Here is an 18,510-nt window from a genome sequence, read left to right as displayed (position 1 = left end):
GTAAAGCACTCCTCCACCTCCCAGGATGCAGCACACTGGAACTGTCAAAACCCATCTGGAAACACAGTTTACTTGAAACCCAGACATGTTGTGGCGCTGTTACATATTTATGTTAAAATAAGTCTTGGTTGGGCATCTGAGTGGGATCTGAATTTGCTTCTGTCTCTTTCAACCACTTCTCGCTGCTGTGGGTGATGCTCTAGATAACTAAATGTCACCGTTTCTGTCCTCTCATCTGCTAGTCTTGCACCTCTGTGAGAAACTCAACTTTCTTTTCTAGATTGTTCTGAATTCTTGAACGAGGTACACTTACTTGTGGGAAAGTCGTTAAAATACGCCTGATATTGCTTCACAGGATATCACTGCTTGAATAGCAAAAGACAGGAATTAAATAAAGAAAAAACAGGCTGAAAACCATCCATGATTCTCAATAAAATCAGCACTAATTCAGTTTAACTGTTAAACTAGCGCTTTACTGAAAAGCCATTTTGTTTGTCTGACATTAATTGATTAAAACATTGAGTTACACAGCTGCCGGAGGTTGTCAAGTTAGACTTAATTCGAAAATTACTCTGAGCTGTTCTGTTGTCCATACAAAATTTAGCTGAACTTGGAGGGCTTACTGGAAGATGTACTTTTGTTACTAACATTGCCACTGACTTTGCCCTTTTGCAGGCTGCCCACTGGTGATTTGTGTAATTTCTACAACATCGTCCCTAGACAGCTATGGAGAAAGTGGCAAGTGAGTATGAAAACGTCCTCACTCCAGGTGCAATAAGGGTGAAAAGTCTGATGGGGAGAAAAACTTGTAGATCTGTTAACAGGGACACAGTTCTGCAAGATCCTGCTGAGGAGTAGGGGAGATAGATAGCCTGCAAAATCGTGATATTGTATAGGTATATTCTTAGACCTAGAAGCCTCAGGTTTGCTTCTGCTGCTGAGATGATGCACAACCGTCTCCTGAGATGTTCTGCCTATTTTTCTGTTTTGCTGCAGAGGCATAAGGCCTGCCACAGTGAGCTCCCTGCTTACCCCATGCACAGAGTAAAGCACAGGTTGAAACCTTTCTAGCAAGATGAGAATGATCTTTGATTAAAGCTATTTAATCTTTTGGAGAAAAGTGCAGTTAAACACTTGAAGATCTAGAATGGATATTGTTAAAAATTTTGAAAATTAAGTTCCTTTCTAATTTGGAAAAAGACAAGCAAATTTATCTGAAAAAAACCCACTATTTTTTATCTTACTGTAATGTACACAAAAGAGTTGGAGTAAGGTTTATTTGGTGTATGTGGTAAAGAAGTGAAACTTGTCACCGCTGTAAGAAAGACGTGTGAAGCTGACAGCATGTTTCCCGGCCTCTTCCTCACCACCAGCCAGGCAAGGCAGGGAGGGCTTCAATTTGTCTCTTGGTACAATGACAGTGCTCACAGCACTGAAATGACTGCCTGTCATACAGGATACAAGAGCAACAAATAGCAAATAAAACCTTTCTTTTCTTCCCATCTTTCCGCCCCTAATGCTATTTGAGGCAGATAGCTGACACCAACTCTCTGCAAGATACAAATCAAAATGAGATCCTGCCTCAGGTTCCCTGAGTGTGAGGGCAAAAGGAACTTCTTATTGATGCTCTGTCATGTCTCTTGCTTTTAAAATTCATCAGTCTTTTTGCACTCTCTTTAGTCTTTTTTTTAAATTAAGAACATTACTAATTAAATGACCATGTGTTTCATCTAAAATCATTCTGATTTTTCTTGGCAGCTGCTGGCTTTCACTAGAGAATGGAGCAATCTGGGCTTTTGTGGCACCGGCATTGTTTGTAATTCTGGTAGGTAAAACCACGGCTGCTGCTGTTTTCTTGCAGGTCTGTGTCAGCCACACAACAGAACTAGCTGAAGGTCTGTTGTCAGTCCTTGTGCCAGGCTGGTGAAACAACAGACATGAATGATCCAGAATTACTTGTTCCTCCTCCAATTTTTGTGTTGTACACAGTTGTGTATTAGTTTACACCTATTAATTCTCACACTATTCATTTCACTATTCCAAGACAAAAATACAGCCTGAAATACTGCTACAGCCCTCTTCCAGAACAGCCCTGTTGGGACCATTAACAACTGTGTGGAACCAATCTTGGGAGTTTCAATAATTCTCACAAGGATCCCCCAAAAGAATAATATCTGTGATTTGTGTTACATATACACCAGTAAAAGTTGAAAGGCTGATTCCACCCCATTGGTATTTGAAGCTTTTGCTTTTGCAAGTGCCCTCAGCAAAGATGATCATCATCAGAGTTTGCAAGCGGTCAGCAGCTGCAGGAATGGGTTAAAACAGCAGCATGAGCTGCCAACCTTCGGGTGAGCTCTGGGGAAGGTAACAAGCTGCCTCCACACCTACACCTGTCTTGTTACAGTGATAAGGAATTTGTGCTGTTCCTCCCATTTTGAATTCAATGTCAGGTATGGCAGTTTGTCTGGCTGATCGGGGCAGGGCTGTTAGGGCGAGTTTGCCAGGGTTCAGGTGGCTGCCACAAACACCGCTGCCAGCTATAATGAACGTCACCTTTCCAGGGGAGGGTGCAGGTTCATGACTCTGATTCCAATACACAAATGCTCTACAGCAGTTTAATTATGCCCACACATTAAATTACAGTTAGTAGTAGCTTAATCACTATGATTATTTAAGGAATCAGGGGTGTTTGCAGGGCTTAAGTGAGAGATTATTCCTCTTCAGCACCATTTCCAATACTTTAATTGATCAGGTTATGTGTGATTTTTGCTGCAGGTTATAATGTCTGAGTGACAGTATGAACATGGAATAGACTCACCAATTAGTGAAATCAGGTTGTCTTTAAAGTTTTAGCTAGATTTCGAAGACATGAGCCCAAATCTAGACCAGAGTATGCCTGCTATGATGTTTAAGGAGGGTCAGGTAAAATAAGATCCTGACTACTTGTGTGGAGGAGCATCAAAAGGAGCCACTGACTGTACCTTATACTTCCCTAAGAAAGCTAGGTTTTCTGTCAAAAGCACGAAATAACCTCCCCAGATTTCATCACACAGAAAACCCCCACAAAACTTGCTCATAAGCCAAAGGAAGGGAAAAGAGCTATACATATAGAACTGATGTGCACCATTGCATATCTCTATAATGATTTGGCAAGCAGAAGGTGGCTCCTTGGCTGACTTTCTCCATCACAGGCACTTTTACACTGCAGCTGAGTGGACATCCTAGCATTTGCCTGGGAGACAGTGAAATCAGCACCTTTTATAGGCAGCCCAGCCCAAACCAACATCTTCCACCCAAGATACAGCTTCTGAAAAACTAGGCTATATAAACATATATTAAAACCCCAATGAAAATAGTTGCTATATTGATGTGACAGAAATTGTCTCATGTTAGCATGTGATCACATTATTAATGGCAACACTGGAAAGTCCTTGTGCAGTAAGGGCAGAATTTCTTTTCCCTAAGCGAAAGCATGTACGTGTAAATAAGAAATGTTGATCACTGGATTAGTGCTGGCTAAACAGCTCTAGACTTTGTTCCAACAAACGTAATTCCTTGTTGGCCTGTACCTTGAACCTTCTGTACGTGAGTTTATATTCAAAGATACATAGATACTGATGATCGGAGAACAATTAAATAATCTAATATTCAAATGTCTCCTTCTCACCTTAGCACTTGCTTTCTGGCCAGTTCAGCAGGAAAGGAAAAAATGAAATGCAACCCATAGAATCGAATCTTTCCCAGCTGCTGTCCAAAGATGGTATTAATCAAAACATACCAGATAGTGAAACGCTTACTCACCTGAGTGAGCACAGCCTTCAGCAATTTGCATGCGTAGCTGCTGGCCAGTGAAAGTAAGGGTTTAACTGTCTGGCTCTCACTTATGATATATAATATTTGTACAGCTCAAGTTATATTCTTGTAGGGATACAAATACTTTGAGAAAGGGATACAAATACTTCGAGAACGAGTGAGCTCACAAGGTTGATCCACGTAGAGCAATTTGTTAAATACTCTAAACCCAGCTCTGCCCAAAATAGGACAAGCTATCTGACAAATTATTCTCTCTAGGCATTGAATATGCTAGCTGAAAAATGTGTTAGTGCCTATAGGGAAATAACAAAGCTAAACACTATTTTGTGTGTGCATGTATGTCTGTGCTCTTTAAATAACAAATTAGCTACTAGTTCTATGAACTAGTGTTTAGCTCTGAAAATACTTCTTAAAAAGCAATTTTTGACTACTTCCATCAGCAGTTTCTCTCTGCCAAGAAAAGGGATTATGCTGTGAAGAAAACAGGGAGACTGCTCTTTTCAACTCCCACTCTCTCGAGACTAGGCAGACACAGTCTACTTTTGTCCTGCCACAGCCTCACAGGCAATATAGACACCACAGAGCATTAAAACAGAATGATGTGGTGGGAGTGTGACTGGGAAAAAAACCTCACACATACTTTTCTAGGGAGTAATTCACAGAACCTCCCAGCCCCGTATGGATTCCCATACCCAAAGTGCTCTTTCCTTGGGGTTTGAATCAAGGCATGTGATGAAGGAAATAGCTCCTTCTACGTGTAGGTCTTTTGGCTTCTACCTGTATCTCAAGGTTTAAAGATCACTCTCCACTACCCCCCAAATGACAACAGCCAAGCCTCTATAGCATCCTTTTAGGGAAGCTTTGAAAAAAATAATTGTTGCAATTAATTGAAAACCAAACTAATCTCAGCCAAAATTGGCCTGGGACATGTCTTCAGCGGCAAAAGAAAACTTGAAAAAGCACCTGAATTTTTTAAATAAGAGACATTAAAACTTCTGGCAAAAGGCTTTGTTTGTTATCAACCATCTGCTGCCTTGGTGTGTTTCCATAGATATGGCAGAATTAAGGAAATTCTGCGGAAAGCATCTGTGTACATGGAGCAGAGGCTGTGCTGCAGACAGTGATCAATCCATTACAGGGGGGAGATACTGGGCTGTAGTGGCAAGTCCTTTCTATTGTTTTTCCCGTAAGCAGTTACTTTCCTGATGTTTTTTTACAAGTCTTTTGGATAAGCAGCATTTTTACGGAGCTATATGATTTCCATTAGCATATTGCTAACAGTTCTGTGCTGTGGGGACATCAGACAGTAACCAGTATCTTCATAGGGGACTCTGTGGAATTTGGGTCCAGGCTGAGATTGCCATCACTGTCTTCAGTGGGTACTTGCTTATAAATATTCAATATGTAAAAAAAAAATCTCCCTTATACCTGCTGATCATACATCATTTAGTAAGTTCTGTTGCCTCATGGTATTTACTCATGCCTTTTCATACCAGTGCAGAATTAGGATAAATTCCGTATGTTGAACAGCATCTTACTCCACAGATAAGCCCGCTGGTTGAAAAGTAGCAATTTGTGTCCCTTACTAGGCATCATTCATCGTGGGAAAAGGTGACAGAATTGGACCCATAGTGTTTAAAGGCCTTGAGACAGCAGGATTCCCCAGAGCTGTTAAAATCAAGTACTTAAGTGCTGTGGTAGATTAGAGCATAAAGGAACAGACCACAGCTGCTAAGCTTCTCATATTTTCCTATTAGCACACAGTTAGGAGCACTGTTACTTTAAATTTAAAATTAAATTCCTCCATGATTTTAAAATTAAATTTCTTCTTACTTGACCAACAGGAAAGCATAGAACATTTTTTTGAATGAGGGTACAGATTGTAAGAAAGTAAAAATTAAGGAGTAATATTAGGAAAGAGGAGAAGTCAGGGATCTGTTACACCTTGTATTTATTATGTATTTTCTTGTGTATTCCCTTTCCAGCCTCAACATCTTGCTCTGATATTCAGCTCTCACTGGTGTGATACTACGTGCATTAATACGAAGTCATGTACCCAGAAGTCTAAAATAACTCAATTTAGTCTATTCTGTCGGTAGGTGCTCTGGGGTAGCTAAAAGGGGAATCAGACTTTCCAAAATCATTCTCCCAAATTTTAACATCGATCTAATTTAGTCGACTAGCTCTGTGCAGAAACACATAATATCCAGTAATGACTTCTGATGTGGCCTAGTGATGGGCTGCAACTGCAACAACTTGCAGTGCTGGTGTGCTACCGATGATGTCGTGATCAGGATCAAATTAACTCACATCATGAGAGACTGTGTGAAACCTCAGATTGGAAGAGTCAGTTATAACTCCCTGTACCATTGCCCAAAACTGAAGTGGAGCCTAAAATAGTTTGTGGTTTTAGAGGAAAGCTGGTCAATGGATTTAATTAAGACAACATGTTTTATCCATTTTTTATTTTTTTTTTAGTTCCTCTGCGCTGCCAAGCCTTTTCTTGGCTAGGATGCAGCACACCACATCAGAGGGTTTTACACATGGGATTTCTGCACTGTACTAAAGAAGAAACAAAAATCTCATAAGACTTGGAGGAAATCTAGGTGAAACCCCTAAAAAAAACCAAACAAAGTGAGGGAAAGAATTTGTCTCACTGTATCTGGTCTGACAAAATTTTGATGTGAAATGAATTTGAAAGAGGTCCTTTTTACTCATTTAACTCTCTTCCTGATCTGACAATTTTTACTCAGATGAAGTTGTCACTAGAGTGAGCCAGAGCTCCCTGATGTCATTGGGCTCTTTCCATGGGCTCTAGTGGGCTTTGGATCAAGCCTACGATAATGGGAACTGGCAGCTCCTGCTGATTTCGCAGAGACTTGCAAGTGCCTGGGGTTGGACAAGCTGCCTTGAAAGGAGTCCTGTGAGTTAGGAAAAAAGTGCTAATGTTATTAGCTGTTTTTTGGGATTTTTTTAAGTAGAATTGGCCAGTACTTGCAAGCAAAAATATTTTAAGTTCCTATGTAATTTTAAGGCAAAATATCTGCAACTGTCAGGTAACCTGGTAAGAAATAGAAATTATACACTGTTCCCTTATTTAAATCTGTCTTGGTTTGAAAGACAGGTGTCTGCTGAGGAAGGCAGGAGCCTCCCTTGAAAAGGAAAATGCAACCCCCTTCCCTCCAAATTATTATAATTTTGAAATTAAGGGGCCTTCAGGCAAAGATATGGGGAATAGGAATAACAGTTCTTTACTAATATGTGTATATATATATATATATATATATATATATATATATATAACACAAGGCAGAGAAAAAAAAACAGCCCACTGGTTTACACTGACAGAGTCAGGAATACAACCTGACACCCTGTTAGGGGGGCAGTAGCAGTCCGATAAGATGGTGGCTGCAGTCCTCCTGAAGCGATGGGTGTAGTTCTGTGGAAGCAGCAATCAGGTAAAAGGGTCTGGTCTTCCTCCGAAGGTCCAGTGGTAGGTAGGTAGCTCTTGTCCTCTGGAACTCCAGTGGGGGGAAAAGCTCCTCTGGGAATCCAGTGGAAGAAGGCTGCTAGGGTGTTCGAGATCTCAGTTTTTATTTGGCATGGACTGCTTGGCTCCTTCCCCCCGGGCGGAGCATCTCACAATGGGATGGGGAGTCCTGAGGCAGTTCCCTGATGGGCCATCAACAGGAGATAGTCCAGGAGCAGTTATCTATGGGTCAGGCGATAAGGCATTGTTGTGCCCAGTAACAGGAGATAGTCCAGAGGGGGGAGGCAGGGAGCACCGCCCCACCTGGTCTCAACAGCTCCTGAAGATGGTGATAGAATACTTTTTTGGGCACATCTTACACTGTAACCTAGGACAAAATGTTTATTCTTCTAGTTTGAACATTCTGATATAGGTTAAAGCATAACCAGTGTTTCGTCAACTAAGTGTTCTCCTGTTCTAGTCATTGGCAAAGTATTTATATCAGATGCCAAATAAAATCACTGGAGAACAATTCAGTGGCTGTATTTTGGTTTCCCATTATAAGGGCAGTGGAAATACCTCCATGCTTTGCTTACTGAAACATTAAGAAAGGAAGGTATTTGTAGCTAGTCTGTTTATTTAGTCTAGAGGAGATTACTCTAATTTCTCAAAATACCTAAGTAAAAATTTTCAAATGGTTCAGTAAATTTAAATATAGAACTTGAGGACCTGAGTGTAATGGTTCATTGCTAATTTTGCAAGTAACTTGGTTTTTATCAGCAGTGAGATCACAATGTTTCCTTCTCATCTTTTAAACATATTACTAATGCTTACTGGAAAGGATATAGTCACACTGACCGTACTAGAGGAGAAGCTCAAGGCCTTTTCAGATTTTTACTTTAGACCATGCAAAATACCTAGGAAATCAGAAATATAAAGAAATTAAAATTCAGCTAGAAATGCTAAACAGTGTGTGTTTTAGAAAACAATCAAATTTGTCTCCTTTGAGACTGTCTTGCTTGTGCTGTTTTTACGAACAGATCTTAGGGTTCATGTCCAATTTGAGCAAGAGTTTGCAAGATTCTGAGAATTCATTTGTTGGTGCGTATCATTCATAATTTTCATTGACTTTTATAAGGTGTAGGAAATTTAGAATTTGAAGAATGAGATTTCATTTTATTTTATGTTTTTTACTTCATTGGATTTTTGGGGGGCGTATTTTAATATACATTATTTAGACATAATCTTCATATTTTTAAAAATTCAGAAAGCAAAATCTAGGAGTGTCTAGGATGCTGGCAGGAGTGCGCTATTGTCTGCAGTCATCAGAAAAGGGGATCATGGAGCACCTATGCCAGGATGAACTTGACCTGTCAGTGAGACATCCACAAGGGAGTGTCAAAAGGGGAGACTGATATTTTGGATAAAAGACTAAAAAAGCTGCTGAAAGATAATGCATCAGGAATGAAGTTAAGGGTACAGAGAGGCATTTTCTGCATGAAAAGCTGGATTAATGATGATGATAATTTGGTCGACATGTAGCAGAAAATTGGAGAGTTTGGAGGAGAAGAAGAGAGAAAGAGAAGAGAAAGTGTAACTTGTTATCATTTGCTGCTTCAGTCAACATGCACATTTAGCATATAAATGGATTTCTCAAAAAGGCTCGTTACCACCTCAAAGAACTTATAAGAGATATTTACAAGATATGATTTGGTGGGAACTGGGAAAATGATCCCAAGACCATTGAATTTCACCTCTTATTCACCTCTGTAAAGCTGATTGAACAACAAGTGCACTCGTGTTTGAAAAGTTGTCAGGTTCCACAGGGTATTCTTTGGACCATCTAAAAAGCCACAGCAGAAATGAACTACCACAGTTAACACCAGGTGATGATCTGCCCTTAGAAATCTAAAATTAAATAAGTGTCAGAAGATTTGAAAAATACCAAGGAAATCATTATCATCAAACTTAAACATTTTTTGATTCACCCCCTTGGCCTCAGAATTAGAATATTTGTGTCAAAATAGAGTATGGTTGTTGAGTTTTGACTGAGCAACAGCACAGTTTTGAAGTCTTTTCTCTCTTTTTGTTCTGTAGTTCAGGATAGTTTTGTTCTACTCTTGTTCTTAACTTGATGCTAAGTATCAGCTTTGTAGCTGATGTGTAACTTTGGACAGGAAGGGGGAAATAACGTCTTTCACCTTCACAGTCTCTCCTCTCTTCTTCTGTAAGCGCAAGGTCTTTGCACAGCAAGACAGTCTTTGCCACATTTCCTTCAAGTGATAAAGTTTTCCTTCTTTCTTCACCTGTGACTCCAGAGCAAACTCTCTTTTGTTAGACATTTTCAGTGTCAGTCTTTTCAAGATTTCCTGCTTTTCCGGTGGGAGTTCTTTTCATTTTATTGATGTTTTTGCTGGGCCTGAAATCAAAAAGAGCAGGGCTTTTGAAGAGCAGGGTTCAGGCTTAACATATTTTCCTCATTGCTGTTTTAAAATACTCTTCTGCTTAAATTGCAAGCAGACTTTGGTAAGAAACAGGAATAGTAGACTGTGAAGTCTAGCAGGAAAGGCGCTTTCTGAAGTCTGTGCACATGCAGACACAAAAACAAAGAGCATGCAGACGTATGTCTGTGGCCACTGAAGTTCTTGTCTAATTTGTCAGCTGGTAGTAGATTATTAGGGTGTTTATTTCTAAAGTAGTGATCCTGAGCTCTTTAGCTGTTGAAGCAAAGTATCAATCCAGCCTTATCCTAAGCAGGCAAGGACTGTTCCTGAAGGAGAGGAAGCATGAGAAAGAATTACCCACTGTGGGAAGAAGGAAAGCCATTGACAAGGGTCAAACTACACCAGTCCAAAATTGGAAACCTCTTCTGCCAAGTAAACACAACACACAAATTTCCTGTTTTCTGTTGTATTTGTACAATGCACTCCTGGGGCTGTTTGCACCACCGGCACAGTCACTACATACTTTCCTGACCAAGTCTTGTTCCTTTTTCTTCTTCAGGTTAATATCGGTATTCTCATTGCTGTCACAAGAGTTATCTCAAGAATAAGTGCAGACAACTATAAGGTCCACGGAGATGCCAATGCCTTCAAGTAAGTTTTTCTCATTCAAATTATATTACGACAAGATAAATATCTCACACTACCAATGTTATATTTATCATAGAGATGTGTATCGTGGACTTCTCCCAGAACAATGATATCATTCCTCTTTACTAAAAAGCAAATAATGTTAAAGGTAGCATATCATTCTCTTAAATGCAGCCAGTTAGCCTATATTTTATGAAAGCCAAGCGCTGCACAGGTTGAAGCCTGTGGTTCAGCATGAGCTAGAGTCTTTTCCTGATTATTACAGTATCCAGCATTTGCTGATTCATGATTTTCCTTTTTATTAATGGACACATTCCTCTTCCTGCTGTATTCAAAGATAAATCTCACATAGCAGCATTAATCTGTACTGGGGTATTGCGATTATTCAGCTGCTTCAGAGGATAAACCTTGTTTCTAGCCCCAGTTCAGCACAATATTCAGGCATATGCTTATCTTTGACTCTCTCGATACTGCGAAGCACACAGACTTATGCTGGATTTAAGTGTGTGCTTAAATTCAAGCGGGTGCCTTGAGCCTCTTGGGATGATGGCCTTTCTGAGACTGTATGAGTGTATTATCTTTAAAATACGACACTAGCAAGGCTGGAGGGGAAATGTAAAGTAGACTCATTGCTAAATCTGAATACAGACGGACAAATTCTCACTTGTAAAATCTATAAGATTCATATGGGTAGCTAAGAAGATAATTTACTATGCTGAGTTTAAAGTAAGATGCTGAATATTCCATTTTGTATGTTGTATCTTCTAAATACGCTCCAGTCCAAATGTAAAAAGGACACTGTATATAACTCAAGGAATACGTAACTTAGGTGGAAGAAAAATGTGATGATGATTTGTGTTTAATGTTTCTGAGTCACAGGCTATTTGATGATAAGGATTGGGTGCTACTGCTCTGAAATGGTATCATAAAGAATAATTTTTATGCTTTTAAAAATTACATAAGTAATTACATAAGCCATTAAGTTTTAAATATTGGTGACAGTTGCATAATTGAAGTTAGTTTAGTTATTGTATACTTACCCAACAGGAAAAGAAAAACAGTAAATAAGTCTACACAAAAATCTATAAGATAATTACGTTGTATTGTAAATGAAAAGACTTGGAATTAAAATGACTGTTTCGGGTTTGGCTGAGTCCCTGTGACCTTCAGAAATACAAAGGAAATATAGAACCTTAGGAAGCAAATAAGTGTATATTGTCAATGCCAATTCGTATACACTGTTATAATTATGAAGACAAAGGAACAACCTCCATAAGTAGAAGAGGAGCTACACAGATTGCGCTTTGTACTTAGAGATCTCCTTGTATTACAAAGAACGGATTCAATACACACAGTACCTGCACAATAATATATATATTATGTTTTTAAAAGAAAACTCTGTGTGTGTACATATGTAAAGCAATTTATGAATGTTTGGCCTAGGAATAAGATGAAATCCATTTAATCAGGGATATATGTACTTAGTTCAAATATTATCAGCTGTAGATTTGGAATGGTGGAGCTCTGTACTGAAAATGTGACTTCTCCACACACCCCAGCTAAGAGATGCTCCTTGTGCGAAGTGACTTTTAAAATACAGTTTTAGGATTTCACCTAACAAAACTGATGATGGAGAAAAATGGTAGCAATGGGAAGATATATCTGGAAGCATTCAATTGTTAAATTATTGGTTAAGCAGAAATATGCTCTTGATAGAACAGCTTTCCTCATAGAACTAAATTAATTCAATAAAATATAATTGAAAGTAAACAGAACATACAGAATAGCTCTTTTTCTGTAGATGCCATTACAGAAATGGGTCCTCACAAGTAATTTGATATGAGAAGGACATAAATAGCTGTCCAAATAATATCTTAGAGAGTATTTATACCCCAAATCAACATAACTGTGAAACATGATGAATTAGAGTCTCATGTACAGAGGATGCCATAAAGGAAGTAACTGGTCTGTTGGAAAAAAGAGAAATATAACACCTTTGCAACACTGGGTTTGATTTTCTTGTCATCAGAAGTCCTTATATAGGTGAGAAGTTTATATGTCGTGTGGAATCATTCTGTCCATGGTCCTGTTTTCCAAAGAACAAAACAAAAGAGGTTTCTATTCTGACAGCTGCACAGGAAATGTTTTTCATAGTGAAAAAAACCTGCCCCCCCCACTACAGGATCCTAGATGTTGATTAGAGGTTGTTAACATGTGAGAGTGGATAAGCACAGCAAAATGAATAGGTGGCAGAGAGCACAGAGAAATGAGAAAAACACAATAAGCTCTGTAGTTTCTGTCAAGTCGCTGTCAGCAAGGACTACAGTGTAGTTTTTGAATCAACAAGTTCGATTGGGTTAGGGAGGAATCACTGAAGATTGCAGAATTCTTTGTGTAATAGGAGCCTTAAATAGTGGGCCTGTCAGGCATCCATCTGAATAGTGCAGTTCATTTGATTTTAGCTATGGGGGAAACTGCAATATGGTAGAAAGAATTTATCAAGCAGTGCTTAGAAACATAGCTGCATTAAAATGGCACAATGTGATTTTGGTGAGACAAGAAAGCACTTTGTCACCATGTTGCAGTTGTTTGCTGCAGTAAAGTGGTACATAAGGCAGAAATGTTTTTTTTAGGGCTGTGTTCATAGTTTCAGAAAGTCAAAGACAGAAAATAGGAACTGCAGTGCAAAAGGCCATAGAGGGGAAGCCTGCTCAATCCAATAAACTTGAGAGGGGAAAAAAAGAGGGATTTCAGTGCTGTCTTTTCAAACTGGAATGAAATTTAAGTGGAAAGCACAATGAGAAACAGTAAGTTGCTGTCTGCAACAATTTGGACAATAGCATTTAAGCAGCAGGGCTTCAAAGTTTTCAAGTGATAATGAACTGAAAGGCATAGCAAAACTGGCTGGAGAAGGATGAAAGTGCCTGTGGCAGAAGCGTGAGGGTGGTGCCAGTGCCAGCTTGCCTTTCCTTGGTAACTCAGGCCAATATTTCTCTCTGCCTTTAAGCACCTGACTAGGAGGCCTCATACTTGCAGCTGTTGTTGAGTTCAAACACCAACAGCTATTGTTGTCTGAAAATCCCAGGCTCACCTCTTGGCAGGATTTGCTGCCAAAGGAAAAGTTTAATCACGCTGACAAGGGCTGGCTTCCATTTCTGCTGGCAGCCTGGATGGGAGAGCACCTGACCTGGATTCACCTCCCATAACAAGAGCTCGGTAAAGCCGACACCACCACCACCACCTGCATTCCTGATCAATGGAGAAATGGGTGCTTCTACCATGCAGTTGAACGCTTAACAGACAAGATCATCTCATTTGTCTTAAAAGTTCTGATTTCTCCCCCAGTGACTGTGGGGGTAGCCTAGACTGCCCAGCTCGTACCCAGATACCACCTCTGTGCATGCCTTAAGCCACGTGTGGTAACTCACACCTCCTAGGCCATCAACGCATGACTGAGCAGAGATTACCTTAGGAAATTGTCAGAACAAAGATACAGTTAAGAGCCATGATGATATCAGTTAGAAAGGATATTTATTGTCAGAGAAGTGCTAGTACTGGAGTGTATTCTGTTTCCCTAAAGATTAAGTTACTTGGCAACTCAAGTAGATATTACCAACAAGGCTTGTTTCTCTTGGCAACAAACAGCAATATACTGATGTAATTATTTAGAGGAATTTATCCTGATTTTTCATTCGGCAACAGGTCCTCTCAAATACTGACTCAAATGTGACTACAGGATATGTATCAGGGTGAGCCAGTGCTCCACTCTGAAAGCAGCATCCATCAGACTTCATGTTTAAAGGCCAAAATAGAATAGGAAGTTGTGAACAAAATTCCTTTCTTGTCATAAAAGTAATTAATTACTCATCTTCCCCGTTGACATTTTGCCTAGATTAAAGCGCAGTACATTATGGGCCAATTCACCTCTTCTGGTTCAGATGTTGTTTGTCACAATGGAGATATCAGACTACATCTTGCTGAACATTGTATTTTAGTTTCAGAGATACGGGTGTGGGCTTGTCTGTCTGTCTGATTGTTTAAAGTATATAATAACAGCACCCCCAAAATAAAATCTATCATAAACTGAAGAAGCATCATAAAAGGGCAAGTTTATATGATATATAAACTGTAAAATATCGAGTGACAAAATTATTATTATTAATTAATCAGTATATGATCAGAGATGCTAATTAATGCATGATAGACTCCTGTAACAGTCTGAACAGTAAGTATTTGGTCATTGTAGGAATTTTTGTGTGTGTGTGAAAAGTCACTTTTTCAGCGTTTGAAACTTTAATTCTGCAAGAGCAGTTTACTGGTAAGAGCTGAGCAAAGAATTATTCTCAGCTCCTACTTACTACTTGAATTTACTTAAGAGCATGTTTTTTATATTGTTTTCTGAAGCATATTGAATACATATATAAAATATGAGCTGTTTCACTTAGTTGTGATTGATTGCATTTAAACCTTTAATTAGATGATTAGCTATTGATTTTCAGCAAAATAATTCTGTATAATAATACAGATGCTGCTTTGTGAGAATGTTTTACATCCAGGAAACAGATTTTCCACCAAAAAAGCTGATTTGGATGTTTTAGTTTATAGAATGTTGAAACAAATACCTGGAAACATTTAAATGCGTACATACAGTATTTGTTTACATTATCCATTCTTGACTGGGCCCTCTTTTAGGGAAATAATTAATCATATGTTTGAGTTTAAGCATATGAGTAGTCTTTCTAAGCTTCATGTAATTAAAGTGGATTGGTTTAATAGAATTGCTCACGTGCTTGAAAAGGCACATGATTACATTTTTGAGTTATGGACCATTTGAACTGTTTTTCTTACTTACTTCTGCTGCATGTGAAGTCTTAATTCCACTCGGTGCATTCATTAACTCTTATAAGGACTTAAATAGCTTTTTTTTTGCTGCTCCACGCCTTCAAAGTCTCATTGCTGTGTTTACTTGGAATGTTACTTCTCTGTTACAGTGAGAAAAGGTACCTAATGTGACAATGGTTTAGAAATGTGCACATTTCATCACCCACAGGGACAACTTTTCCCTGATTAAGTCTATCACTAGTAGCTGTTTGATTGCATGAGTTACCAGGCTTCTGGATTGCAAAGGTTAAAGTATAATACAATTTTTCAAAGATCTTAGTTTTGCTCTAAGACTAATGTTAATCTTAATAGAGGAAGAAATGCAGAGCACATCTCTATTGCAGGAATAGTAGTTCTAGTCCAGAAAAAAAGGTATCATGCTTAGCCATACCACTGCACTTTCCCAGCTAGTTCACTTGTGCATTGTATTGTCCAGATGAGACAGTTTCATTAACTTTTCTTTAATAAACTGCCAAGTCCAACTCTTACTGAATACTGTCTCACTGCTTGCTCTGAAGCTGTCCAATGAGTTGGAAAAGTCTCTGTCTTTTTTATAAAGTGTACACTTCAGAAGCCAGTGAACCATAAGTGATAGCTATCATAATCATCCTCAGAGAAAGCAATTAGAAAAAAATTAGAAATGTTTCTTAGCTTTTTACCTCATTCTTTCTTTCATTTTACTCATTTCCTTTATCCCACAAAGATCAATCTTTACTCAGTAAAATAAGAAAACAGCCTCTTAGTCCTCTGTTGAGTGAAGGAAAAACATTTTTTCTGTTTAGTTAAATTAATGACTAAAAATTGGAACAAATGGCAGTAGCTGAAGTGCATGGGAGCAAAACAAATCTTCAAGGAAAGCTTAGCAGAGCAAGCAAGTCATGTAAGCTGCTATTTCGTTCCGCATTTTTTAATATAGCATAAACCACTTTGCATGAAACTGAAAACAGAGTACGTAGGTTTAATGCAAATCCATTTCTTCCTTTGGTTATTTGAAAAAAAACCCAACACCTGTACAGCAAGATTTTCCCTTCAATGGATACAAATACAAGAGGGTTGTCCTCCAACAGCTCATGACGCTGCAGACATCTGTATGGTTTAACCGTGTAATTGACCATTCCAAAGCACTTTGCAAAGCCATCTATTACATCCCTGCAGCACACTGAATGCGCTGTGGCAAATTGCTCATCCGTTTAATCAATGATCCGTTCCATGCCATGACTCTGCATCAGTATTTTACGTTGTTTATAAACATACCGCCTGCCTTTCAGCCCAGTCATCTTTTGTCTCAGATGCCAATCTTACAAGTTAGTGCTGATAGCCTTGGTGCTTTTAACATCAGGCATTATTCTGCAAGATATGCGTATTTGCTGCATTTTGTTGTTGTGATTCCATTCCTGTTTCATGTAATTTGGTGTCCAAAGACTTCTCTTTCTAAGGATTATTTGCAGCTGTTCGTTTTCACAGAACATGCTTGTCAATCACGACACTTGCCTGAAGCTCTTCTGAGAGCTCTCCCCCCAAAGGATACACCATAGTCTCCCTCCCTAACCAAATTCCACCCCTTTGTGATACCATTACAGAATTTCCTCCCCCCGCGCCCCAACAGGGATGAGGAGCAAGTTACAGTCTGCAAACTCTTCTGAAAGTCTACAGGGATTCAAAATCCATAGCACTAGAAAATAATTTCTGTCGTTTTCTGGGTGGCAGGTACTACAGTGCAATTGCCCCTGCTTTTGTGTGCTCTGTTGAAAAAGAAAAGAGCTTTTCCCATTTGCTGAAGGAGAACCATCAGCTGGAGCAGCGTGGCGGGCCAAATCTCCTGTCAGCAATTCCTTTTCTTGACAATTTCTAATTGTGTGTAAGGAATCATGTTCATTGAACATGGCTTCAAACAGCATGAGTGATGTACCTCCTGGAAACTCTTGGAAGGAGGAGAGTCGACTGGCAATAAAGGAAATAATTAAAATGAAAGTATTAAGCAATGACAATTAGTGAGCTGAAGCGCTACTGCCAATGATAATGTCTTCAACCTAATTAAATTTTTGGCTCATTGAATATGACAAATACAAATGCAGTTTGGGTATCTCCTTATTAGACTCAGGGTTTTAGACTAAATATACATGTGTTTGAGTGTTGCCAATGAGTATTAATGAGGAAGTGCTAATCTTCATGCCATGCGTAATGACAGTAATGGTAGTGCTTGCTTTACTGCGTATGTTAAGAGTCATAGTACTGCAGAAAGGCTCCAAGCCATGTTGTTGTGATTGTTCAGGTGCATTTCAGGCATATTTTGGGAGGAGTAATGAAAGCTTAAAAGTACGTAAAACATAGCTGCAGAGTGAAGGCTACTCTGCAAAACCACAGAAAAAAGGACAAATAGTAGTAGGCTTAAAGTGATTAAAACCCAAATATCTTCAAGCCTCCAGTAGTGGGAGGGGAACTGCAAAGCAATGGAATTGATCACCTGGAGAGCTGCTGAGCTTTTGTCTTGGATCAGCTTTCAGCAGTGGTTGTACAGATGTCTGTCAGGGCTAATTCTGGTGCCAGGAGTGACAACTGATCCTGCCTTGTGGCTGAGCTGGACAAGATGACATTGTAAGCCCATCCACGGCTCATTTTTTTCTTGGTTGTTGCCTTCAGAGCCAAAATCATTCTTTGTGGGAATTATTTTCCATCTCTCATTTCTCCTTAAACACAATTTACTGCTCCAGGGTGATCAGGGCCTGTTGGTTGTGGGCTCCAGAGGAACAAGCAGCTCTGATTCTCATGTGCCTGTTTCTTTCTTGTGTTAGGAAGGGCAGTAAGACACAAAATATATAGGTACAAAATATACTAGGAAAACTTGATTCTTTAGAGGTGCTAGATTTTCTCAGTATGGAGAAGTAATATTCTTCATTAGAGATGCTTAGGCATGTTTGTTTTCATATCTGAATGTCAGGACAGAATGAGGTTTATTAAAATGTGGTTATTAAAACCTTATGATGAAACCTTGCTCTGAGCACAACAGAATCAGTAATGGAAGGTCAGGGTATGAGAGAAGGGGCCATACAAAGCCACCCTTCAGTATTTCTTATCTTCAGTGTCTAGAAACCTGCGTCGTGGTTATTGATCTATGGTTGAATCAGTTTCTAGATTCCACCCTGTCAGTCCCTGACAGACTCTAAGAGCAGTCACTGCAGGTGAAAGCTGTTCTCTGCAGGGGCTTGAGAGTGCACTACATCGAGATGGGGCCTCCTTAAGTCAAATCAGGAT

The 18,510-nt window shown here is 39.2% G+C and overlaps 1 protein-coding gene across 2 annotated transcripts in view; it reads left to right on the top strand.

Moving 5' to 3' along the window:
- The window catches only part of ADGRD1 (adhesion G protein-coupled receptor D1), a 157,278-nt gene that overhangs the window by 120,134 nt on the left and 18,634 nt on the right, over positions 1-18,510 (top strand). For both annotated transcript variants that reach the window (XM_086474248.1, XM_086474247.1), the window contains 3 exons: positions 676-742; positions 1,759-1,825; positions 10,289-10,380. In XM_086474248.1, the coding sequence (XP_086330374.1) occupies positions 676-742; positions 1,759-1,825; positions 10,289-10,380 (226 nt within the window). The remainder of the gene's footprint in view (positions 1-675; positions 743-1,758; positions 1,826-10,288; positions 10,381-18,510) is intronic.

The sequence above is a fragment of the Leptosomus discolor genome, chromosome 16, assembly GCF_034619465.1.
Source record: "Leptosomus discolor isolate bLepDis1 chromosome 16, bLepDis1.hap2, whole genome shotgun sequence".
NCBI classification, from domain to species: domain Eukaryota; kingdom Metazoa; phylum Chordata; class Aves; order Leptosomiformes; family Leptosomidae; genus Leptosomus; species Leptosomus discolor.
The sequence above is the reverse complement of the archived record's forward strand: the minus strand, read 5'-3'. Positions and strand labels throughout refer to the sequence as shown.